We start from the raw sequence: 27,156 nt of genomic DNA on the forward strand, positions 1-27,156 counted from the left end.
GGGTAGAGGCTGGTCACAGGCCAGAATCATCAATTGAGTTGTCTCCTGACATGAAAACCTATTTTAATTCATTTAATAGGCTTTCTTTAGATAATGGACTGTTACATAGATCTTGGGACGATCTCAAATCTAATAAGTCTGTTACTCTGCTTTGTATTCCACACAATCTTCAGGAGAAAGTCATCGACCTTTGTCACACTATTCCGATGAGTGGTCATTATGGTAAGGAGAAAACTGTAGCAAAGCTTCACTCACGTTTTTATTTTCCTAAATTGCAACAGAAGGTTACTCTTTACATTGACAATTGTAAACCATGCCTTAAAAAAGCAAAGAATCGTAAAGTTCCGAGAGCTCCTTTAAAACCCTTTGTAGCTTCTTACCCGAATGATGTCCTACAGATCGATATCATTGAAAGCCTTCCATCCAGTAACGGTTATCATGCAATTCTCACCATGATGTGCAGATTCACAATGTACGCTGAAGCAGTGCCGCTGAGAAGCACTAAGGTTGACGTCATCGCGAGAGCTGTTCTAGATAAGTACATAAGTAGGCACGGTATTCCCACTCAAATTCACTCAGATAGAGGTGGTAATGTTCATTCAGCTGACCTTATCCAAGCTCTCTACAAGTTGATGGGTATTGAGAAATCCGCAACAACAGCCTATAGAGCCCAAAGTAACGGAGGTATAGAGCGTTTCAATGGTACACTAAAGGGATTACTCTGGGCCTATTGCCAAGAGAATCCTAAAAACTGGTTAAATTGTTTAGACCAAGTTTTATTTGCTTACCGTACTTCAGTGCACAGTGCAACCGGCTATTCTCCATATTTTCTAAGATACGGTGTACATCCCAGACTACCTGTGGATATAATTACAGGTTCAAACCCTCCTGAGCTAGATCATAAACTCCAAAATAAGCATGCTCATGATTTGTATTACAAACTGCACCAAGTGTACACCTTCGTAAGGGATCACTTAAAATCCAAGCAATTATCCATGAAAAAGCAATTTGACCGATCTTCTCACGTAATTCAATACAAAGTTGGTGACTGGGTTTACGTTTGGAAACCCGCACCTGAAGGATGTGACCATCGTAAGTTTTATGATCATTATCGTGGACCATATAAGATAGTTTGTAAAGTGACCGAGTACACTTACAAAATAGAATTACGACCTGATAGGCTTGATATTGTACACATGGAGAAACTAAAGTTAGCTAAAACCCCATCTTCTAACTTGTTACCGCATCCTACACCAGCCTTGCAGCAAGTTACCAGGTTAGCAACAAATGATAGTAACGTACAAGGTCATGACGATGACGAGCCACACATTGTAAGTGCACCTGCTACTGCTAGTAATGATGATAATGAAAGCAGACCATCTAGAACTAGAAACCCAGTGATGAGACTAGTGTATGATGGTTTTGCACAAACCGAACAGTAAAATGTATCGAGTTTATGTCCAATGTTCCCCCTTTTAGTGGTTCAAGTATTCAAGTCTGAATACCACTGTACACATCTAAGTTGTAGAGTCTCGCAAGTTCGTAACTATGCGCCTTTAAGTTATGTTAGACAGTTAACTGCTTATCCAAGATAATGGATAATAAACTTGTGTTTGTGACTCTATACTCCTAGTGCCATTGATTGTTCATATGATATGATTTATAGACTGAGTGTATGATGGCACTAAGTAAAGGCTTTCAAGGTAGAGAACATTGATTGATATTGCGATAGTGTCGTGATTTTCGTTTAGAACATTGGACAGACCAGAAAATAGCAGTAGGCAGTAGTATGATAGATAGGTCGATTTAGCATATTATGCTAGATGTTATGATGGAACGCTGCGTCAGCTGTCGCTTTTAGTTAATGCATACCCTGAAACAATCGGATTGTTTTAGTAATAATATTTTCTTTCAGGGTGGTTGCATTTGCGATACGGATGGGTAAGAAGACGATCCAAAGAACGAGACGGAATGCAGTCAGGAAGCCAGAACCTTCGGGTTCGAAGGTTGAACATAAAGCAGATGAGGCGAGTTCCAACGACGAGCTAGAAGTACCTTCACTCTCCAACGACGATCGTTCAAGTTTCACAGCAAAGGAAGACAACAACAGCAGCAGAACCAGCAGGAAAAACAGCAGCAGCAGCAGCAGCAGCAGCAACGACAGCAGCAGCAGCAACAGCAACAGCAGCAGCAGCAGCAGCAGCAGCAATAACAGCAGCAACTACAGCAGCGCCAACAGTAGAAGTGAGGACGATCCTACTCCCAAAAGACAACGAATAGATATGGTCGACATCCACTTAAAAAGAGCAGATAGGGAGGTTGTAAGCAGCTCTGTGCACATTAAGTCTAAAGAAAAAGGAACTCAAAGTCAAGCTTCGGTCAACCCGACCACAGAGGTTGACACGCAGACGGTCTATACGACCTATCCACGATTCCTGGATAATAGTGGCGAAATAATCAGGAAGTTGCAACACCTACAAGTTGCGATGAACTCATTTCAACAACGAATGGCACAGGGATCTCTAAGAAGCCACACCGAAGCTAGAGGCGAAATTGCACGCCTTCATGAAAAAGTGCTGGAATTCCTGAAATTTCACCGACACCAGATAACAAGCTACATAGCCGAATTGGTGCTGGAGGGGCACAAGGCCGGAATGAAGCACCATCTGCGTACGAAGAGCAACGAGGCCATCATGCCGATCTTAGGTGTCCTGGACACATTCAAGAGGGAGAATCTTCGACTCGGTACCCAGAACAGAGCACCCCTCAGTGCCTACAGGCCGCTCCTAGAGCGCCTGGAGGACGCGAAGGCTTCACTTGGACTTCTTAGGTTCATAGACGCTGAAATCTACCTTCAGTAGAGTACTTTATAATATTTATTTTTGTGAAGAACTATGACATGTTTATGCATGTACATAGACGTAGGGACGTTTATTTTATACGTTTACTTTTAAATTATATGGTATTAGTTTTATATTATATAGTGGTACAATCTCGCATATTTAGCCTTAGGCGTGGTACTGGTAGTAGGCCAAATTTAATGCATCCTCCATTTTTGCCATATATTCTGTTCTAGCCGCAGGAGGTAATAGTATACACACATGCTACCATTTTAAATTTTTTTCTCTGATGCAACGCCGAGCGGAACATTTTTATTCGATGATTATGTGGATCATCATCAAGTGCTATTTTAATTTACTAGTATACCTACGACTACCCCTTTTAGCTTTTTGTATAAGCGACTGTCGCTATACCAATACACCGTTATAAGCTCTGTTCCTGTTGCAGAGGCCTGCAACTTTTTTTTAAGGGAGGGGGTGTTAAGTAATTATTGGACTCCAGCAAACGCCAAACCTGTCTCCACTTTTGCCGCTAAAAACATCATCATAACAGGTTACGATAACCTGTATTTAGTTAAACCACCTCATGTTCCAAATTCCTTTGTGCTACTTTTATCCGGTTTCTGCAAGCGACTTGCAGAATCTAGACGGATCACCTTTGAGTTCCAGGAATCCAGCCTTCTAAAACAACATTGCACCAATTAGGAGTGTCCTCTTACTTGTGAAAATAGTTCCCGAGAACGTGGCCGCGACCACCTCCCAATTACCTAAGTGACCGCATTCCGCGGGTGGGCGATTGCAGATTGAGATTTAATATGTACCAGATATTTTTGTTAAGAGTTCAGTTATTGTATTCACGATTTACTATACGCATCTCTTAAAGACTTTATCATCAATCATGATCGTGTCTCTATTGGTTATTATGTAAGTAAAATACTTCAAGCTATTACAAGACTACCTGCGCTACATAGACGCTGTTGTCAGCACTGCGCACGCGCGCACGAACCTTCCCATCGGGGTTCGTGGATAGGTGCTTTTCTTGACTTGTGAAACAAGCGCGCCCGAAGTGGCGCAAAAGCACATGGTTAGGTGAAACTGCAAGCGAGAGGGCTCTGGTTAGAGCAATACGTTTTATGACCCGCGCCGCGCACGAGTGCGCGGCTGATCACACTGTATCGTAGAAATAAAACGACAATGGGGGTCACAATGTGATACAACTATTATTAACATCGTTAATGAGTTAATTGACGATGTCAATATATGTCAGCTCGGCGCGGCACAGTAGCGCATCTCGCCGATCTAGCCGATGTCGCTGTGAGAAGCCTCATTGAGTGCGCGGCGCGGCACAGTAACGCATCGCGCTACAATTAATGAGTTAATTGCAAAGCAAATCGGTGCGCGCGCGTTAAAAGGTTTTTCATTTATTTATCATGTTTCAACTTACAAATTATATGTCGGTAATAGTTTTTATACTAAAATCAAAAATTGTTTAAAAGCTTGTCAATTTAAAATAACATAAAACAGTGAAACAAATTTTAGTGAAACAAATTTAAAATTTTATCCTTTATTTTACAATCATAATATAATAATATTTATAAGCCTCTGTTTTGAAAGTTTTAAATTTTAATATATTCACATTTCTATTTAAAATTCAATTTAATGTATAAGTCAATAACTGGCCGCCAAAGCCGCGCATTCTTAATAACATGATTAAATTGTTTATGATTATACGACAAATAGAAATAAATTTAAAATTATCCGTGGTTTTTTTTAAAAAATAAATTATAATCTTACCTAAATCCAAAGCCAGCTTTGTAAAATTTACTTTTAGATCAAAATATATCGTCAATTCTAAATATTTACAATGCAACATTTCATTAATTTACATACAAGCGTACTCCAGCCCCTGCACGCATCCGTTCTTATGCGGCGCGGCTCAAGCCGCGCACGCACGTATTATTTTATACTTTTTGCTTTCTAATAAATATCGTGTCAATGTGTACGTCTAAATGTTCATGCTTTGTGTAAACCGAATCCAATTGAGATTAGTGACAAGGATAAGGACCCAAGTGCCTGTACGGCTTTTTCGGACCCCTGTGGACCACTACTCTTGAAGTCGCTCTACAACTATTGAACATTTATAACTGTTATATAATATATAACGACATTTGACAATTATTATCATTAATCTATAATCTAGCTGTCTTGCTGAGGGGGAGGAGTAAACGCTTCACAAACTAAAGTGCTTACAACATACAAAATTTAAAACCATCAACACGGTTATAGTTCATATCAAGGGCCAATTTGGTATACCTCTATTTCGTTGTAATATCTAGTATATCTTCACATCTTAATACTATAATGAAATACAATAGGATACATGTTTCGAGAAAGAAAGGTTGGTCCGATTATTAACAAAAGTAAACAAAAGTCCATCAGGGACTCCACGGAGTCGAAAAAGGTACACGGCTGCTGTCTGGTGCTGCTAGGCATTTATTGATCAAGATGTTTTATTGTATTGGTTTTTGATGATTCTATTGTTCGTGACTAATCAAGTTCTAAGTGGGGGTATAAAGTGCTGCTTAAGATACTTCGTCATCTCATGTCCAGTATAATGAATAAGATAGTAAACAATATAGTTTCAGTAGTTGACCCATACAGTTAAGTCCGTCATAACTCACAATTGTTTAGTCATCTGTCAATTGTCAAAGTCGTTGTGTGTTTAGTCGCTGAGTTAGCAGTAAGATAAGTTGTTACGCGCGCGCGCATTTAATCCCGTCGACGTGAGATGTGACAATGAAAACGCTACAGAATTATTGTTTTCGCGCGTTACGTAGAATTTACTAGTGTGTAATACTGGTTAACACTGGGTGTACACTGAGTGTAAGTCGCTAAGTTTCATATACGAGCCGAATATTTCTAATTTTGAGTGTATCGTGAGCATGTTTTACAGTGCAATTGTTCGGTACTAGTGTGTTTGTGTGTATATATAAATATATCATCTGTGGAGTATGGTGTGTGGACTGTGGTAAATAATGTGTTTAGTTGGAGTGCAGTGGTTGCATGTATGAGGAAAGATAGGTGGTTATTTTAGTAACTCACATTAATCAAAACTTGAGCTTATTCGTGGCAAAATTAAGCTCACACCAATCAAGTGTATCATGCTTGAATTGCAATTCTTGTAAAGCAATTTTCAATGTATTCTTAAACCCGTTTGTCGGAGTATTAAAACTTATCTTACTTGATGTTTGTCGACAGCTGTTCCACATGTAGGATGATTGGTAGATGAATTGTGAGGATGGTTGTGATGTAATGAAATAATCCTCTCGTCGTGGTGACCTGTTAAATGATGAGTACAGTGAGAATGGTTCCTCTAACTTATTAATTTTGAATAGTTCTAAGAGACAAGTGTACTTATACAGGTTGTGAACAGTTAACAATTTCTGATTCTTAAACAAGGGCTTAGAGTGTTCTTTTTTGTAAAAGTCCACACCTAGTCTTTGCTCACCAAATGGTCGTGTCCGGGCACAAGTTCTAAATTTTTCTAAGTAAGCTTCTTTATCCCCAAATAGAATTCTTATACACTTTTTCTGTGTTTTAAAGAGAGGTTCGAGTCTGTTGTTGCTAATACCACCCCATACAGATATTCCAAATCCCAAATGTGATTCGAATAAAGTATGGTATAAATCCTTATAATACTGTTTAGGGACAATGTGTCGTATTCTGCATAACTTACCTACTTCACATTTAAGTTTTGAGTTAAGTGACCGTGTGTGAGTTTTCCAATTAAGTTGATCATCGATAATGACACCTAGAAATTTAGCTTCTTGGACTTTTTTAATGACAACATTGTTCAAAGTTAATATGTTCTCGTCATTTTCTACTTCCTCTTTGGCACGTGACGGTCTAAAGTGGATAAAACAGCATTTCTTAATGTTAATATGTAATAAGTTTAGTTTCATATACTTATAAACAGATGCTAAAACTTCATTTCCCTTTTCGTACAGTCTTCTGACACATGTTTCTTCAATAAATATGTTAGTGTCATCGGCAAATAGTATAAACGTTCCTATAATTGATGAGTTTCGGATGTCATTTATGTAGATGATAAACAGCAGGGGACCTAAACAGGACCCTTGGGGCACTCCGTAGACAACGGGCAGTTTCTCAGAGTCTTCACCTAATACTGAGACATACTGGTATCTATTCGACAGGTAACTTGCTATAAGGTTGTTTGCATTTCCACGGATCCCATAATTTTCTAACTTATGCAGTAACTTTTCATGTGAGATTGTATCAAAAGCTTTGCTAAGATCAATAAATATTCCAAGTACGTGTTGTTTTTTCTTGAGACGTGATTCTATGTGGTTAACTGAGTAATTTAAAGCATAACTAGTCGAATGATTTTTACGGAATCCGTACTGGTTTTCATACAAGGAATTCTGTGAATGGAAGAAGCTATATAATCTGTTGAATATAATTTTTTCAAATATTTTACCAAATACTGCAAGTGTCGACACAGGTCTATAATTTTCAAGGAGTTCCTGGTTATCTTTCTTGTAAATTGGACTAATCCTTCCAATCTTAAGGTCATCAGGGAATATGCCATCTTTCATACATTCATTGTACAGTACAGTAAGTAGAGGAGTGACTATTTTTGAGGACTGTTTTACAACATGAATAGGAATATCACTTGCCTTACCGTTCTTAAGTTCAGATATGATTTTGCTAACCTCGTCTGTTGTGCAGTCATGCATGTAAATGCTGGAGGTGTTTGAGAGCGGTAAATAGTCATAGAAACTAGGTAGATTGTTTATGTTCATTTGACCAAGTTCATTGTAAGCAGTATTTAGGTCAGAGGCCAATGATACGAAATACTTATTGAATTCGTTTGCTATGATCCTCCTGTTCGTTATCTTAACGTTGTCTACGGTGAACAGCGGCTTTATTTCACGCCGCCGTTTTCCTCTTATACTATTAATTAGTTCCCAGGTCTTTTTACTATTCCCGCTATTTTCTGCAAATTTACCAGAGAAGTAATCTGTTTTCACTGTTTGACGTGTTTTCTTTAGGACTTTTCTGTATTCTTTGTAGATAAGGTAGCGACTACGTTTTAGTGAGCATTCAGGGCACTGGCAAATCCCGCCCTTGTTATCAGTTTCCCCGAGTTTACATTTTCTATTTCTTATCTCAACCCAATTTTCGTACAGTTTATGCTGATTATTAATTGAGCAAATGAGACCGGGAGTTATCCAAGGGTTAACCTTAACAGTTCTCTTAGAGGTTTTCGGGGTTTCTAGTTTAAACGATTTTTCGATGCAGTTTTTGTAAGTGTCATGGAATTCAGTAAAGTTATGGATTATTTTAGTTTTAAGCTCATCTTCAAGATCCACTAGGAAGCCGTTAACATTTGATTGACAGAAATCGTAATACTGTTTAATAGAAGTTTTTCCAGAGTTGACTTCAACATTCCAGTTAAATATGTTAAAAATAGGCGAGTGGTGAGTTATTCGTTCTTTTAGGGTGCCTGAAGTAATAACATTCTCAATGTCGTTGGTAATTATGTTGTCTATGCAAGATGCTTTACAGCCTGGTTTTTCGTGAGTAGCAATAGATATTAACGGACAAAATCCTTTACTGAACAATATTTCTTCATATTTTTGTACATTTTTGTTATCTTTATCATGAAGATCGATATTAAAGTCTCCAGCTAGATAACTAAACTTCGGCATGTGATCAAGAAGGTTAGAAAGTTCAACTAGAGCTTGGGAAATACAGCCACTTGGTGGACGATACAAAACACCTACATTAACAGGTTGATCTTCGTTACTTAATGATAAGACAAGTATTTCTAGATGTTCTGTGACTTGTGATATATTTTCAATTACTGTAGCATTTAATCTATCGTCAACATAAAGGGCTACTCCAGTGCCCTTTTGTTTGTTAGGTGCTGTGTCCTGATAGTAACTATTATAACCGTCGAGCTGAAATAGGTTGCTTAATTCTTTCCCAGTGTTGGTTTCAGCTAGGCCTATTACGGAGAATTTTGTTTTGTACCTACAGGTTTCAATGGCAAGGTTGTCAAAATTTGATTTATTTCCATCAATATTTTGAAAGAGAATAGATGATTGTTTCTTTACTTGGTTGCAGAGAATATTGGTAAGGTCAGATGCAGTGTATGAGTTACAATTATTTAAAGTATTCGAGATTTTGGTTGTGTATTCGTCTAGGTTGTTGTCGTCGTTGTCATTGTCAGTGAGTAGTTTAAATGGGTTGTATTTAACCTTGTCTAAATGGATACAACGAGTACAGTAAAACTCATTGGATTGGCTATTTGTATTGGATTTGCGATAGCATTTATGGTGCATTATGCAGTCACAGTGGAAACATTCAACTATTGTTTGGCCGATGACTATGTTCTTAGAACAGACAAGACATACCTCCTTAATGAGGGGAGTCATGTGGTTGGTAGCCATCCACGTGACCCTGACTAGCAGCAGCAGGAACAACAGGACCAGTTTCTCTTCCAGCAGTCACATCCCTGAAGGATCTACTGTCTACCTTTGTGGACCTCCTCTTCCTTTTGTCGATACCACCGTTAATCCTGAGAAGAACAGTGTTACGAATAAATTGACCTAACTTTGCTAGTCCCCTCCAGTTGAGGTGAAGGAAGTCTGGTTTTTGGTGTTTGTTGAGGTCGCGAGAGAGAGAGCGGTCAAGTAGACCATCTCTATCACAGAACTCATCAAATCCATCCACATAACTGACACCAAAATTGGACGGGAGCAGCCTACGTCGAATCAAACTGTTAAAATATATAAGTTTTCTATTTAAGTCAGCACGTTTAGAGGGAATTGCTGGACAGACAAAAACATGTATACACGGATTGACAGATTGTATCTGTGCAATCTTTGAAGCTAATGCGTTATAAATAATTTCAATGTCATGTTGGTTCTTGACGTCTTCGTTTTTGAGGTCGTTGACCCCGCACAATATTACACAGTTTCTATACCCCAACGTGACATAAGGATCTATATTATCAATGACCGGAGCGAAGATGCGTTTGCCAGGTAACCACTTGCCGAATGACTTAGCAGGATCAGTACCAAATTTCAAGCCTCCAGTGTTTGAATCCCCTAGTGTAATATGTAGGCTAGTTGCAGCAGTTTTAGAGTAGTTTTAGCAGTTGTGTAGATTGTAATTTAGTGATTAATATGACCGTTAGTAATGAGTGTAGATTTAGGTAGTTAAGTGACCACGTGGTATCACGTGGCGCGTGTCGATAACGCATTTCTGGACACGTTAGGATTAGTTCTGGAAAAGCTTTTTAGGTGACGTGTTTAACTTTCAATAAAAGTGTTAACCGCTGATCTGGAACGAACCCGGCGTGGCCCGTATTGCCACAGTTTATAGTTGTTAATTGTTGTTAATTAACCGTATATTTCATCTTCGAACGTTATTAATCGATTCAACTGTTTCCCTTGTTCAACACTAGCGTAGGAACGAATTGTACCACATTATACCGTTCAAATTAAAGTTGCCTCACCTATTTCCGTGTGGGGTAAATTAGTAAGCTTTCGATACTCGAAGATCGTGTTTCAGTCTATTCAGAGTAAGTGGAAGTTCTAAGAGTTTAGTGTTTCTACTAGCGTTCGTAACGAGTTTATATTTCCCATTTGACTCATATTCTCGATATTAACACCTTAGTATCCCTTTCTGTTAATTCCGTGTACGGTACTAGAATATCGTATTTGTTATATTAACGTAGAGTTCAATACTTAGATATTGTGAGGTATTGCGGTTGTCAGTCGCTAAGAACGACTGAGAGTATAGTGTGTAGTGTGAGAGGATTTGTGAGCAGACACCGTATACCATTGGTACGCCCGGGAGGACTGGTCTAGGTGCCATCTTATTTTACACTATCTGGAGAACCTAGGAAAGTGGTACTATGTCTGGACTCACAGGAATGGAGCAGGAGATGAAGGAACTAGTAGAGGAGGAAAAACGGATTGTGGATCAGATTGTGGAGGTGAAATTGGAAATGAGGTCCTGGGACACAAGTGAGAAAGAGACGGAGATAAAAGAGAGAAAAGTGGAGTTGTTTGATTTGAGCGAGAAGAGAGAGGAGTGTTTGAGCAGAGTGAGAGAGTTGGAGAGAGATATGATCAAGTGGAGACAGGACGCAGAACTTGAGCGAGAGGGATTGATGAGGGATCAAGAAGTAAAGTTGGAGCACACGAGCAACTTATTTCAAGAAAGAGTGAGAACTACTGAGAGTGATGATTTGCAACCCGGAAATACAGAGAGAGATAAGGGAGTATACACGATGAAGTGTAAGGCGCCTAGGTATAGGAAGAATGATGACTTTTGTACATTCTTACAGAGATTCGAGCAATGGGTCCTGTTATGCGGAGTAAAGGACAATCTAGACTTGAGGCTTGCAAATCAGATAGAAGACGATGCAAAGTTCAAGAAAGTCAAGAACATTCGGCTGTTGAGTGAGGAGAGAGGTGGCGTGAAAATGCTGATCAGTGCGGTGAAACGAGAGCTATATCCCGCTACTGATGCGAGAATTATGAGAACAACGTTTCACAAGATGAGACAGGAAGCGTTAGAGAGCGTGGAGCAGTTCGCAGAGAGAATACAGGACACTGCTGAGAAGATTTACCCGAGAGCTGTGGAGAGAGAGAGTGCAGGTATCACTGTGTTGATACAGGGCGTGAGAGACCCTGCTATTAAAAGACGGCTCCTTCAGATGAACACGGAGACAGAGGATTTTGATAGTGTGATCCGTTTAGCTGTACAGGAGGAACACATATCCAAGGCAGTAGAGGGAGAGCTTGACAGTGATCCAATAAATACACTGGAATTCCGGGCACCTACTTATGGTGTTGGCAGGCAAGGTGAGAAAGAAGAGGATGAGAATGACTGTCAGATGTGTGGGAAGAAGGGTCACAAGGCTGACTCGTGTTGGAGCAATATTGTGTGCCAGCTGTGTGGAGGTAAAGGGCATGTTGCCAGTGTTTGTAGGAGTAGAGTGGGTCCGGTTGAGCGGAGTAGCAGAGGTGCGAGTAGAGGTGCGAGTAGAGGGGCGAGTGGAGGTGCGAGTAGAGGAGAGAGTCGCAGGCCATTGATTTGTTATAATTGTCACGGTGAGGGACACATTCAGAGATTCTGTAACGTCAACAGAGGGCAATCTGGAGAACGAGGAGGGCAGTACAGACCCACAGTGAATGACCAGCATGGAATGCAGAGAGACCATTTAAACGGGCGTGCGACTGGACAAAATTCATTTCCCATCAGTCGCAATTAAAATCATCTGGGAAGCAGAAGGAGGTAAATGCAGTGAACTGGAAACACATCTTGGTGGCTGGGAGTTGCAGAGGAGTGGCAGCCTACCTTTTTGTTGACAGCGGGTCGGCTGTGAGTATTGTGTCCACGGGTTTTGTGAGAGGACTGAGACTAGAGAGCGGGATCCGACCGTGTGGCATGACATTGAAGTCATTTTCTCAAGACAAGATACAAATCAGGGGAGAGTTAGAGCTACAGGTGGTAGTTGCTGGCAATAGATTTATACACACCTTCGTGGTAACTGATCTGTTAGACACTGAATTCCTGATTGGAGATGATTTTTTGAGGTCAAATAGGGTAACTCTGGACTACAGCAAGTGCAGACTGGTGCTGACTAATGGAGATAGTGTACCATTCACGGAGAAGCCGGAGAATGTCAAGCAGCAGATAAAGGTTAGATGTAGCAAGGTCACAATTATTCCTCCTAACACGGTGCAGTACATCAGGGGAAAACTACAGGCGAAAGGAGTGAATTTTAAAGGTGTGATTAAGCCACAGTACAAGCAAGGTATTGGGGACATGGGCATTTCATTCGCTCATGCAGTTGTACACTCTGATAAAAGATTGGTCCCGATAAAGTGTGTTAACTCTACTGATGAGCCAATAACGATCCGCAAAAACAAGATCGTCGCACTATTGAAACCTGTAGGCGGTAAGAAATTTATACACGGCGTGCAGAGGATCAGAGGTCAAGATATCGGTGTTAGAGGGACTGCGATTGATAGACAAGCTCAGGAGAACAGGGGTCAGGCAGAAAAGTTCTGTGGTGAAAGATGGACTCAGAATGAGTTGTTGGAGAGTCACGGGCTGAACATGATAAAGGCGACAAAGTCTAATGCTGAGGAGGACAGACGAAGCAGAGTTCCATTCAGAAGGAGTTTTGCGGAAGCATCGTGCCAGACAGAGGTCATTCTAGATGAGAGATCGGGAGGAGAGGAGTTTACCAGGTCTGCGGGTGTCAATACCATTCTGAGTCACAACGCTTCAGCCATTAGTGAGTTAGATAGTATTAGTAACGTAGAATGTGATTATAACGCTTCATCCGTTAGTGAATCCTTCAGTAATGTTACACGTGATCACAACGCTTCAGCCGTTAGTGAATCCTTCAGTAATGTTACACGTGATCACAACGCTTCAGCCGTTAGTGAATCCTTCAGTAATGTTACACGTAATCACAACGCTTCAGCCGTTAGTGAATCCTTCAGTAATGTTACACGTGATCACAACGCTTCAGCCGTTAGTGAATCCTTCAGTAATGTTACACGTGATCACAACGCTTCAGCCGTTAGTGAATCCTTCAGTAATGTTACACGTGATCACAACGCTTCAGCCGTTAGTGAATCCTTCAGTAATGTTATACGTGATCACAACGCTTCAGCCGTTAGTGAATCCTTCAGTAATGTTACACGTGATCACAACGCTTCAGCCGTTAGTGAATCCTTCATTAATGTTACACGTGATCACAACGCTTCAGCCGTTAGTGAATCCTTCAGTAATGTTATACGTGATCACAACGCTTCAGCCGTTAGTGAATCCTTCAGTAATGTTACACGTGATCACAACGCTTCAGCCGTTAGTGAATCCTTCAGTAATGTTACACGTGATCACAACGCTTATTCCGTTAGTGAATCCTCTGAGAATAGTTTTGGTGTGATTAGTAACGTAGATAACGTCATGTGCGGTATGGGAGAGAACAACAAAGTGTGTAGTAGTGGGAGCGAGATAGTAATCGGTGATGGAGCACATGGCTGGAAGAATGAGATAATGAGAGACACGGTGAGAAGTGATAGTGGGGATAGTGATAGCAGTAGTGACGAGGAGTTGTGGATGCCTGAGCAAGTGGAGAGAGGGAGTTTTGTGGTTCGAGAGAGTACCTTGTCTAGTCAGAATATTGATATTCCTGACGTACCTCTATCACCGGAATATACACTTCCTTTCAGAACGGAAAGTCAGGACATTTCAATCCAACATGACCCTCAGACACCAGATAGGGTTAACACTCCGATTCACATTTCATCACCGATCCAGGGGACGGGATCAAGTTTTGGATCTTTCTACACACCCGGGTGGAGCAGAGGGGTTGAGGAACTTACATCCGGGATTATAGAGGATAGTTTAAGTCCTGTCGAACTGGGGGAGAGCAACAATACACTAGCTTACCCACCCGATGAACAGAGTACGCCTGTAGCCAGTGGAGGACGTTCTCTTAGAAATAGAGCTCAGTTAAAGAGGCCGGATTACTATAGACCGGTGTCAAGAATTAATGCTGTATTGAAGAGGGTAAAGAAAAAACTTGGGTTTTAGAGGATTGCTGGTCACGGGATGCCAGTTAACTAACTACCTGTTGCTCGGGCAGATACGACAATTGTTGCCATGTTATGCAGACTACCTGGAACCTGTGGAAGGTGGTCATCGTTGCATTTCTTATCTCCCGCCGTGCTTAGGGTATGCCTGGTGTCCTTGATATCAGTTGATATTGTTAGTGATGTCTGGTTTTTATTTTGAAGGGCTTGCTACCCTGGAGAGTGGAGAGTTTGCTAGAGGTGGAGTTAGTTGTTGAACCGCGGAGAAGAGTAGAGTGTGGGTCACCTTAGTTCCGGTAGAGCATCGCTCCTGATGCCTAGGTTTGCCTTGAGATGACTGGATTTATCATGTGCCGATAAGGTTTAATCTAGATGATTTGACTTCATATCTATAAGTATGACGGTCTGCAGTGACTCATGTGAAGTTCGTAACTAGGTGTACGGAAAATGATTATGTAAGTATGTTCGTAACTAGGAGTACGGATATAATTATGTAAGTATGTTCGTAACTAGGAGTACGGATATAATTATGTAAGTATGTTCGTAACTAGGAGTACGGAGATAATTGTATACGTTATGTTCGTAACTAGGTGTACGGAGATAATTGTGTAAGTTATGTTCGTAACTAGGTGTACGGAGATAATTGTATACGTTATGTTCGTAACTAGGTGTACGGAGATAATTGTATACGTTATGTTCGTAACTAGGTGTACGGAGATAATTGTATACGTTATGTTCGTAACTAGGTGTACGGAGATAATTGTATACGTTATGTTCGTAACTAGGTGTACGGAGATAATTGTGTAAGTTATGTTCGTAACTAGGTGTACGGAGATAATTGTGTAAGTTATGTTCGTAACTAGGTGTACGGAGATAATTGTGTAAGTTATGTTCGTAACTAGGTGTACGGAGATAATTGTGTAAGTTATGTTCGTAACTAGGTGTACGGAGATAATTGTGTAAGTTATGTTCGTAACTAGGTGTACGGAGATAATTGTGTAAGTTATGTTCGTAACTAGGTGTACGGAGATAATTGTGTAAGTTATGTTCGTAACTAGGTGTACGGAGATAATTGTGTAAGTTATGTTCGTAACTAGGTGTACGGAGATAATTGTGTAAGTGTAGGTTCGTGCCTAGATGTACGGTACCTGGATTAGGAGTATGGTTGTGGAGGACGTGTTCAACAACGGGTGGTGTGGACAGAGACGGTGGATGGTAGACGGTGCTACGACGTCGACAGAACAGCAGAAGAAGTAAGGGAAGTAGGATGGACAGTTTAGGAGAAGGACAGTTAGTAGGGTAGCAAGTTTTGTAAATATTTTGAAGTAGTTGAAGCTTGTAACGTGAAGTGTATCACGTTAGTTTTTATAATTTATTTGTATTGTGTCACGAGAGATTTCACGTGTAATTTTAATTATTCAGATTTGGTACGTGATGGTACACGTATTTTTTAAGTTTTATATTTTTGTAGCACGTGTAAATTTTTTAAAGGGTAGTTTTTTCGCGTGAGTTGCATCACGGGGATTTTGTTGGTATTTTTATTTTTAGGGTGTTGTTTAAGAGGGAGTTTTAGGATTTTTTTAAGGATTTAGTAGGTAGGGGGGGATTTAGTCGAATTTGTCAATACCTCTTGGAGATATTGACGAAATCGATTAAATTTTCCCGGGGGATATAGTGTAATATGTAGGCTAGTTGCAGCAGTTTTAGAGTAGTTTTAGCAGTTGTGTAGATTGTAATTTAGTGATTAATATGACCGTTAGTAATGAGTGTAGATTTAGGTAGTTAAGTGACCACGTGGTATCACGTGGCGCGTGTCGATAACGCATTTCTGGACACGTTAGGATTAGTTCTGGAAAAGCTTTTTAGGTGACGTGTTTAACTTTCAATAAAAGTGTTAACCGCTGATCTGGAACGAACCCGGCGTGGCCCGTATTGCCACAGTTTATAGTTGTTAATTGTTGTTAATTAACCGTATATTTCATCTTCGAACGTTATTAATCGATTCAACTGTTTCCCTTGTTCAACACTAGCGTAGGAACGAATTGTACCACATTATACCGTTCAAATTAAAGTTGCCTCACCTATTTCCGTGTGGGGTAAATTAGTAAGCTTTCGATACTCGAAGATCGTGTTTCAGTCTATTCAGAGTAAGTGGAAGTTCTAAGAGTTTAGTGTTTCTACTAGCGTTCGTAACGAGTTTATATTTCCCATTTGACTCATATTCTCGATATTAACACCTTAGTATCCCTTTCTGTTAATTCCGTGTACGGTACTAGAATATCGTATTTGTTATATTAACGTAGAGTTCAATACTTAGATATTGTGAGGTATTGCGGTTGTCAGTCGCTAAGAACGACTGAGAGTATAGTGTGTAGTGTGAGAGGATTTGTGAGCAGACACCGTATACCATTGGTACGCCCGGGAGGACTGGTCTAGGTGCCATCTTATTTTACACTACCCCGATGATGATGCATGTGGCATTTCTGTTCAACGAATTCACGGATCTAAGTGTGATGCTGTAACGTAGCCCTTCTATATCACCTGCATCAATACGATGGTCGAACAGTGCTTGGCTATGACGTGTCATAACATACAAGGACCGTGGGTCACATTGCTGCTTGTGCTTATCAGTGCCTGTGTGAGAGTCAGAGAAAGAAACCTGACATGCAGAACCAAGCGAGACAGTGAATATTTTAGACTCTGGATGGATGGTAGCCTCGTCATCAGAGTGTCTAGGTAGCTTGCTGTCTGTTCCTTCAAACCGATTTACTAAGCAGCTGTTGATCTGAGGTAGATCACCCTGGCAGAACTCATTATTGATTTTGTCAATGAGTTCCTTGAGAACCGATGGTATTGCCTGTGGCTTTTCAGATGACTTGGAACCTGGGTAATCATACCTTTCCCCATATGTTAGGCAGGAGCGGTCGTTCTCAACTTTGAAGTGACTGCTGTCCTTAACAAAAAGTTCTCCTAAATCATTTGCTGTTTGCTGATCAATGTAGTCATCTTTGAACATTTCCACAGGTTTCTGCTCATGATTGGGTAGCTGCACAGGGACTGTAGGGACTGGAGAACGAAGGTGCTGAATAGGAGGTCCTGGATGCAATGGGGTGGGAGGAATGCAGGGGCCAGGATTGTGCAATGGCTGTAATGAGTCTAAGGATTGTTTCAATTCACTTATGCCTGCAGCTGCAGTGTGCTCATTGGCACAGAGTACAGTGAGCTGTTCAGAGATGTCCTTCAGAAACTGCTCAGATGAAGCTGAGGGTGAGGATGGTTCTGTAGATGGTCTGGATGACAGAAGTTTCAGGTCCTTCTGAAGTTCGGCAATATTAGTATTGATTGATTCTAATGATTTGTCATGAAGCTTTATTTCATTATTTAGCCCATTAAGGGAGTTCTCTTTAAGAAGCAGGTGTTGAAGGTGAACGTCGAACTGGGAGAGAGTGTCAAGGTTCCTAGAGAACTGTTCGAAGTCAAATTTTTCAAGAGCTGAGCCTGCTGAGCTTGCTGATGCCACGAGTGCACTGACAGTTTCAAGATTCTTAACAGCTGTAGATGCTTCAAAATCTGAGTTGGCCTGTTGCAAAGCCCTTGTGTTCCTGCAGCTGTAACAAAATTCACCTCTCTGTTTCTTCAGTGTTGATACTGGTGCCACGAAGCAGTATGGGCACAGCCATTCTACCATGGAGTTGATAGCTGACCTCGTTATACCCTTCATAGACAGGCAGTCCACATGCCACTCTTGATGACACTTAGAACAGTCAATGAGGTAAACTTTACCGTTAAAAGAGCGTTGACATGGACATTTCTTCTTGTCCCTATGTTTCCTGTTTTCCTGATCTTCATTGTCCACTGTAGATTCAGCTAAAATGTTGCGAGACAAGCTATTAGATGTTTTAGGAGTACCTGAATTCTTCCTAGTATTTGTCGCCATTCTCAAATCAAATATAAGTAATACTGACCAAATAGATCCGACTTGGGGTCGGCTCCCGTTAAGTGTTTTGTTTTGGAGGGGATTAGGACTTCAGAGTTGATGACCCTAGTAAAGTGTAGATGACCCTAATAGAGTGTAGATGACCCTTAGCTTAGTACGCCCCTTCTGGGGAGTTGTAACATACCATTCCTGAACACTCAAATTATTTGTTATATAGTAGTGTTGAAAGTATTAAAACATTAAAGCTAAACTCATGAAATAAAAAAACACAATTAATTGTTAATATAATATTTGTGATTTCATAATTTCCTCGTGCATACTGCATTAGATCTATATTTAATTTTGTTTTGACTTCAGATGGTAGACTGCTGTACATTTGGAGGACTTTACCGCTTCGATGCGCCGCGCGAATCGAACTATCATTTTTGTTTTGCATCGTAGATTGTTGCTTTTATTTGGTTCGCAGAGCAACGATCTCGATGGGTTGACATTTTTAATTAAATGTTTTAGTATTGACTCGCCTTTTACAGTAGTTTCGACATTTGTAGTTTTGTGTTGATGTTAATTATGTTGATGTAGAATTTAATGTCGATGTAGTATTTAATTGTGACATGATATACGATATTTTGCGCCAAAGCTGGCCGTCTTTGGTAATTGAGTGCACTGTTGACAGTTAGGCAAGCGATCCCAAAAGAAGATGACAGATGATTATGCTGTTGCCAACTGTACACTATTAGTTCCTACTGTAAATCCAAGCGAACCTGTATTTGCCTATAGTAGTATATTTGTTGACAACATAGCTGTGATCCAAAATGTGGAAAGGACTTTGGCCCCGTTCCGACAAAGAAGGTCATTCAAACAATGTATCCATTCAACAAAGAAAGAGCTTGTTATAACAATGTTATTAGATTAGATTAAGAATAATGACTCGCTGAGAGACACCTTTGCAGAACTAATGAGAACTGTGAAATGCAAGGATGTGCAGACTGAGCCAGTTCTTCTTCCAGTTGATGGTCTACAGTTACCAAAGGGAACAGTCCTAGGAGACCAAGCCAGGCTGGACATTTCTGCAAGATCGATTTGGAATGCTTCAGAGAGGGCATTTTTTGATGTAAGGGTATTTCATGCCCCAGCCCCCTCCAATGCAAGCAAACCGATACCAGCAATGTACCTGTCCCATGAAAATGAGAAAAAGCGATGTTACAATGCAAGGGTTCTTGAAGTGGAGAAAGGAAGCTTCACACCTTTAGTGTTCTCGACTTCTGGTGGAATGGGTGGTGAAGCTGAGAGACTGGTCAAGAAGCTGGCTAGTAAGATGGAGTACCACACTGGCCAGAGGTACTCAGACGCTGTAGGATACATAAGAAAGCGCCTTCGCTTTGAAATCCTCAGAACAACAGTGATTTCTCTCCGTGGAGACAGAGGTGCGAGAAAAAACATTGTTGATATAAACAGTCTAGATCTTAACTTGGAGCCACAAGGCCAAGGGTAAAAAAAATTTTTGATTGTTAAGGGAATTTTTTGAATTCTTAAAGGGTTGATTTTATATAGGGTCATTGCTATATTATGTGTATATTGTTTGAATATTTTATTATTATACATCTTAAAATAATGACATGTTTTCGGTTTTAAAATATTCATAATGCCTTAACTGGATGTATTGGGAAAATTTGAAATCATTGAAATCATTGATGTTCGAAACATTTTACCAAGCCAGGGTTTACATAATCGCAAGATCACAACATTTTAAAAAAATCATTGGGGTTTCGTATAAAGAGGTTCCACTTTAATTTTAGTAACGTGTCGTTTTGATATCACCAATGATCATCTGATGAAACTGACTTCATGGATACTATATTATGGAAAACCTGGTGTTGTTAACATTGTAGTATCAGAAAACGTCAGACTTTCGCAAATAGGCGACTTAAGGGGAGGGGAAGTTGTGTAACGAAGGGCCACGCTGACCCCGCTGTGCGTGTGGGCGTCATCTTAGGGGGCGCAAAATCATCGTTTGAAAGTGGGACAATTTTGAAAAACTTAACTGAGATACTAACAAAACTGCACGTTTTGCTCTAGAAACACACTATTTTATAGATTTTACCAGCGTATCCTCTAAAATCACCTAATTTGTTCAATCGTAGGGAGGGACGTCGCACATACAGGATAGATGGGTCTTGAGAGCCTTCTTGAAAACATCTAGTCGAGAGATGGAGTGTATTCCAGATTTTAGGAGCAGTGTGAGAGAAAGCACCAGCTGTAGCCCTCAGTCTTGATAAAGGAGGGCGTTCCAGTAGGAAGAAGTCATTGTCCATTCTGACATGATGTTTACTGGTGTCCCTAATTTTGACCATTTTCCTAAGATATTATAATAAAATAATTTGTGATATGAGTACAAGTGATAAATTAATAAATTAATTTACACTCAAAAATGTACAAAATATACACAATTTTTACCTTGCAACACTGGTTCAGCGCACGGCTGATCGAAAAAAGCCCATATTTGGGCATACACATCAAATTTGATCGATTTTGGCCCATAAATTGGTCAAATATCAATATTTTTGAATGAAACCAACTTTATATTTTAAAAGGTAAGCCTAACTACACATTCTCTATGACTAACGGCTCAATATCTACCCAGCTGTGGATTCTGTGTTCGAATAATTGTAAAAAATGAGCAAAATCGCCCGCATCTCAGTTCGCGGTATTTGCAAAACTGATTTCGCTCAAAATAATAGAACTTAAAAGGTTTCAATATTTTTTCATGAAATTTTCAGAAGCAATTTTTTTCATTTTTTACGATTATTTGAACACAGAATCCACAGTTGGTATTTTCATCAATTTCACAAAAACATCAGGGTGAACCCCCCCCCCCCCCCCCGCGGCCGCCCCCCCCCCCCCCCCCCCCCTTAACTCTTGTTATAAAGATCATGTACATAAAAAGCATGACACGTTTTTCAACATATTTTCTATGCAAATTATGGTCTCACTGTGTGGAAAATCTGAACCTAATAAAATGTTTCTCACAGGACTGTACACGATGCGATGTTTTGAGTTTCTTGTAAAATCTCCTGGTGCTAGCGATGCCCCATCCAAGGAATCATTGAAAGAAATATTCTCAGACGAAGCTAAGATAAAATCATATGATCCTCTCAGTGGACACATTACCTTCGAAACTTCTCAATCTGTTAATGTTGTAGAGAATATTTTACAAGAAAGATTTTCCCAAGTGAAATTAATTGGTCAAAGTAGTCTCTCCCTCACACAAGCTGCAGGAGTTGCCATCATTGGAGGGAAAGCTCGTGGAATTATCAGATTATTGGAGGATGAAAGTGGTTTACATGTTGAAGGAACCGTTACAGGGCTTCAGAAAGGGCCATATAGTGTAAGTATCAATGAGTATGGTGATATATCAAATTCCTGTATTTCTACAGGTGACCCTATTTCTAAAAGTGGTGACAAAACGCCATGTGGACTATTGGGAGAGATAGAAAGTGATGGTTCTAACGACACAAAGTTTGTTTTAAACTCAAGTGGTTTATCATTTATTGAGTGCATTGGGAGATCTTTAGTTGTTCAAAATAATGATGCTAGAATAGCATGTGGGATTGTTGGACGATCATCCGGTGTGTCAGAAAATAATAAAAAGATCTGTGCGTGTGATGGAACAGTCATCTGGGAGGAACAAGTCTTTGGGCCTTATGCTGTTGCTCCCCAGACCTCAGAGTAAGATGTGACAATACATATGTTTATTGTTTTTAAATTTTTTATATTAGATATACAGGGGGCAAAAAGTCAGTACACATACGCTGGGGCTTAATTCTTTTTTCACGAGTAAAAGCAATAGAGTTTTTAAATTTTGTTAAATATGAGTAGTTACAATATTATGATATCTGCAAAGTTACATGGCTATATGTTATGAGATCAAATGTACTGTCTTTTGGCTTCCTGCATTATTGTTTATATATTGATGTATCTATTTATTTATCATAAAAATAAAAATATATATTAATTATCATAAAATAAGCCATGACTGAAAATTCTTGATTTTATGTTTGAGAGCACTACTATTTTATTACACAGTTCTTTTGCTAGTTCCGTTTAATATTTTGTATAGAGACCAATCATTTATGTCTATCAACAAAGCATGTTTTTGATAATAAATTCAAGTTAGTTTTTACTAAAACCTTATTTTATTTATGATACAAGATGTGATGGTTTGGTAGCATAACTTATACTAGTTCAGATGATACTAATGTTCAAATAAAAATAATTACATGTAGTTCGTAGAATGCCTGCAATTTGATTAAGAAGCATATGATTTATAGTCCATAGAATCAAAGTGTTTCAGATTTTGTGTCATAGATTTCAAAACGTAAAAGAATATAGTTTCCAAAACTCTCTATGTATGAATGTTGGATTATCTCAGCCATTTTCCAATGATTAAAAAATTGTTGTGTCATCGTTGTTAATGGCAACCATGACAAAGTTTGTTGTTTCCCCAGTATTGCTATCTTTACGGTTTATTAGCAAATTCCTATTACTTTAATATATTGAAAACGGCTGTGGACTTATTTAGTGAACTTAAGTAACACTGGCACAAAATAAAATAGTAACCACATTCCCTCACAGCATGTACTACTGGAGTAATCTATGAGCAGTGCCACAAAAACAGACTCCGAAGAACACGAAGGTGTTTTTAAGTACCGTAAAAAGATATTAAAGTTAAAACTGTTGTTTGCAGCTGGAGTCGGTACTATTGGTGTGTTGGCTGGTTTCAAATACGGATACTCAAAATCAAAAGTAAAGCATGGCTCTTCAGAACTTGTCAAAGACAAAACTATTGAGGACCCCGTCAAGTTTGCTGGCAGAGCACTGAAAAGAGCAACTCTTATAACAGTAGGATGTTTCCTTGTTGTGATTGGGGGCATATCTATTGGGTTTGGTATTCGGTCCCCGACAGACCTTCGCAACATATCAAGAAGGAAATGGTTGGCTGAAAAAAATGGACTAAACACTCAGACTCAAGACGATGATGTTCCATCCGATACAAATGACTCTACTGGACCCATCTTTGATGAAGTCAGTATCATATCAGAGCAAGAGGACTTAACTGTGGCCCTTGTTCATGAAGTCAGTTTCCCTGCAACTATGGACAATGAGATGATTGTGGATATAGCAGAAGAATTGAAAGATAAGTGGAAATGAGATCTCTGTTTTAATGCGTCGTTTTGCCTGCAAGTTAGTTCTCTTAGTGGTTGATTTTGGGCAGCGTGAAGTTAAATTATTTCTAAAAAACTACCATCTGGAATCAGCTTTGCAGAAATTAATTTTCATACAGTGGAAATCTACACGGAAAGTCATTGATGCTTAATCTGGCAGAGCTGGTCCTATAATCATTTGATACGAGATTTCCCGGACTGTAGTTTAGTGTTTTCATGTTTAAATAACTAATTGCACCTATTTGGGACTCAATAAGTAATGCTCAACCCCCAAAGTGTAAAGTGTTATTAACAGAACATAACTTCATCCCAAAACTGATTTTCTCGATGATAACTTGGGTTTCAATCAATTAAATATGATGTCGTCTTTTTTTATAGCAGCCTACCTGAAATGATTATTGCCATACTTTGCCACTAGGCACAATCTTGTATATTCCAGTACTGCTGTATAATTATTATTTTGTTTGGTTGATACTTTCAATAAAAAGCATTATCATTCAGGTGCTAGCAATACAATGTTCAAGAATAAGAAATTGTTCCTTGGTGTTGCCGCCACGGTTGCTATCATAAAGAATCCGACTTCCTACGATTTAATTGAACAGAATATTATTCTCCCTCTATCTCATCGCCTCCCCCCTGAAGTAGCCCACAAATGTGCTCTGTGGACAATCAGGTTAAAAATACCGCCAAGAAACGATCTTTTTAAACCGAACATGTTACGTACGACAGTTTTTGGGTTACATTTCGACAATCCTATCGGACTGGCTGCTGGATTTGATAAAGATTGTGAAGCTGTTTCAGGTATGCAGAGGCTTGGTTTTGGATTCGTTGAAGTGGGGAGCATCACTCCATTACCCCAGGTTGGGAATGATCAGCCTCGTGTGTTTCGACTCTAGAAGATGATGCAATTATAAATAGATACGGATTTCCGAGTAAAGGGGCTGATGCTGCCGCTAAACGTTTTACTCCTTTACTTTCTCCTTTCATTCGCATTGATGTTGTTCAAGTTCCTGATGAAAAAGTTCAAAAGTTTCTGGAGGCACATGATCTAGAATCTCCACCTCCAGCCATTGCACCAAATCCTGGAAGTACTTCGTTTCAGATCAAGTCTAAGTGGTCTCAAACATTAATTGAGAAGTATTTGATGCCCAGTACATGTAAAGTGGGGATAAATTTGGGCATAAACAAAACCAGTAAAAACCCTACAAATGATTACTGCGTTGGAGTGGAGAAACTAGGAGAGTTTTCCGACTACATTGTGATCAATGTTAGCTCTCCAAACACACCCGGGCTAAGAGATTTGCAACGGAAACATGAGCTTGAAAAAATGTTAAGGCACATCTCCAAAAGGGTTGAAAAGAAAATCAAAAATTCTGGGGATTCAGCTTGCAAGGCACTTTTGCTTAAAATCTCACCCGATTTAACTGATGATTACCTTCAAGAAGTGATAGAAGTTGTGATGAATCCCGCATTTGGAGTAAAGGGAGTTATTGTCTCCAACACCACGGTTTCAAGACCTGACACCGTGGTAAGTAATAGTAGAAATGAGCGTGGTGGATTGAGCGGACCTCCTCTAAAAAACTTATCTACAGAAATGATAAAGAAAGTGTATATCATGACTGATGGATCTGTGCCAATAGTTGGAGTCGGTGGGGTAAGCAGTGCTGAAGATGCGTACGAAAAGATCAGGGCTGGAGCATCACTTGTCCAACTGTACACAGGTTTAGTTTATAATGGTCTGGGTCTCATCCGGAGGATGAAAACGGATCTTTGCAAGTTGCTGCAACGAGATGGTTATATTAATGTTCAGATGGCTGTTGGAGCTGATGTCCCGGAGGTCACTAACAAAACAATTAACGATATTTTCAGGAATCTTGAATTAGACTTTCATAAAATGATGCTTCCCCCGTTAACAATGCCTCCTCCGCCTGATCTTGATTCTTTACAAGGACCGAAAAGTAATAATATTGACTCGTTTCTGCCTCCTCCGCCAAGTTTCGATAAGATCTTTAAAGAGGTCGATAATAGCGTTAGTAGTGAGATAGTTGGTAGTGAAATGGACGAGAGCGAAGCTACTCAAGATGAACAGGACGAGTTGACTTCTGAAGATGACAAGTAAGCCTCTCCCTGCTGAACAATACCAATATCATTAAGATGTAATTACTTTAGATGCAGATGTTATAATATTAATAACTTGAATGTAATTACATCTTTTTGTGTTAAATCTCATTTCTTTTGTTTATTTATGGCATATCTTTGTTCTGTTAGGTTAGGGTAAATTATTAGATCTGTTTTAAAGTTTACATAGATAAGTGGTTAGGATCTGGGTAAACCCCTAAATTCGGAGGATCTCTGTCCTCTGAGCTCCAACATCGATAACAGTACCTTTATTTCGTGTAAAAATGTGTTGATCTCCCTCCCTATTCTGTTTAAAGATGTAACACCTGAAGCACTTCCCACGTACAATATACACACTCTGCACACATTAAAATTGTAGACCGTTAGAGTTAGAGTATAATTATATTATAATGTAATGATGTTAACATGATACGGCCTTGAAGTCTTGAATAGGGGGTGACTTGTTGTACTTTGTTCTGTTAGGTTAGGGTAAATTCTTAGATCTGTTTTAAAGTTTACATAGATAAGTGGTTAGGTCCTCTGAGCTCCAACATCAATAACAATACCTTTATTTGTATTCGTTACTTGTGAAAAAATGTGTTGATTAACGTTTTACCCAGATCGACCTCTCGGTTCTCATCTGTGATCCCATTTCCCAAGGTTGGGAATTATCTGTAAGTAAGTGGTTCCACTTACTTACAGATAATTTATGGTATAATAAAGAGAAATTTATGAATCCTTACACTTTTTATTAATTTATTATGTAAAATTTTCTCGGCAATTTTCTTATTGTTTATAACTTGCGTGATTCTTTTCGGGTGTAATCAGCCAATCAACTTCAAGTAGTTACCAATCAAATTCTAATAAGCAGCACTTCTACAAATCAATATTAGACCTCAGACCTGTCAAAACAAATTATATGGCTCACTAATCACTAAGTCACCACTCACTAATTAACCACTCACTAAGTCACCAGTCACTAAGTCACTAATCACTAAGTCACCATTCACTAAGTCACCAGTCACTTAATCTATTATTTCTAAACTCATCCTCTGTTCAATAATAAGATTCTTGCAACTTTTTCATCTTCAAAAGGTTTTTTCAATTTAGCCCTTTGAATTACATTGTATCTTATCCGTAATATCTTATCTTGTATCTTATCTGAAATATTTGGAATATCTTCTGTGCTCATCTTATAGTCAGTGCAGATTAATAATCAAATCTTAGGGTGATTACTTTATTTTACCTCAGGTAGTTACAGTGAGTAGCTATGGTACTGGACTCTGTTGGTAACTAGTTGGTAACTAATGGTAACTAGTTGGTAACTAATGGTAACTAATGGTAACGAATGGTAATTACTTTATTTTACCTCAGGTAGCTATGGT

General features: G+C 39.4%; 2 protein-coding genes across 2 annotated transcripts; both read left to right on the forward strand.

Moving 5' to 3' along the window:
- Positions 1 to 21,464: 21,464 nt before the first annotated feature.
- Positions 21,465 to 22,544, forward strand: LOC134811564 (copper chaperone for superoxide dismutase-like). Its single transcript, XM_063818521.1, has one exon. The coding sequence runs from the start codon at positions 21,472 to 21,474 to the stop codon at positions 22,159 to 22,161; it is 690 nt and encodes a 229-aa protein (XP_063674591.1). The 5' UTR covers positions 21,465 to 21,471; the 3' UTR covers positions 22,162 to 22,544.
- A 1,610-nt stretch (positions 22,545 to 24,154) lies between these two features.
- LOC134826590 (dihydroorotate dehydrogenase (quinone)-like) lies at positions 24,155 to 26,396 on the forward strand. The gene is given in 2 exon segments (XM_063839019.1): positions 24,155 to 24,541; positions 24,544 to 26,396. Coding segments are annotated over 2 exon segments (1,602 nt in total). The 5' UTR covers positions 24,155 to 24,168; the 3' UTR covers positions 25,773 to 26,396.
- Positions 26,397 to 27,156: the final 760 nt, after the last annotated feature.

This window comes from Bolinopsis microptera, chromosome 2, assembly GCF_026151205.1.
Source record: "Bolinopsis microptera isolate Bmic1 chromosome 2, MBARI_Bmic_1.0, whole genome shotgun sequence".
Taxonomy (NCBI): Eukaryota; Metazoa; Ctenophora; class Tentaculata; order Lobata; family Bolinopsidae; genus Bolinopsis; species Bolinopsis microptera.

What these genes read in the sequence shown, in the direction of transcription:
- LOC134811564 (XM_063818521.1), top strand. Translation starts at nt 21,472, where the DNA reads ATGCGATGTTTTGAGTTTCTTGTAAAATCTCCTGGTGCTAGCGATGCC.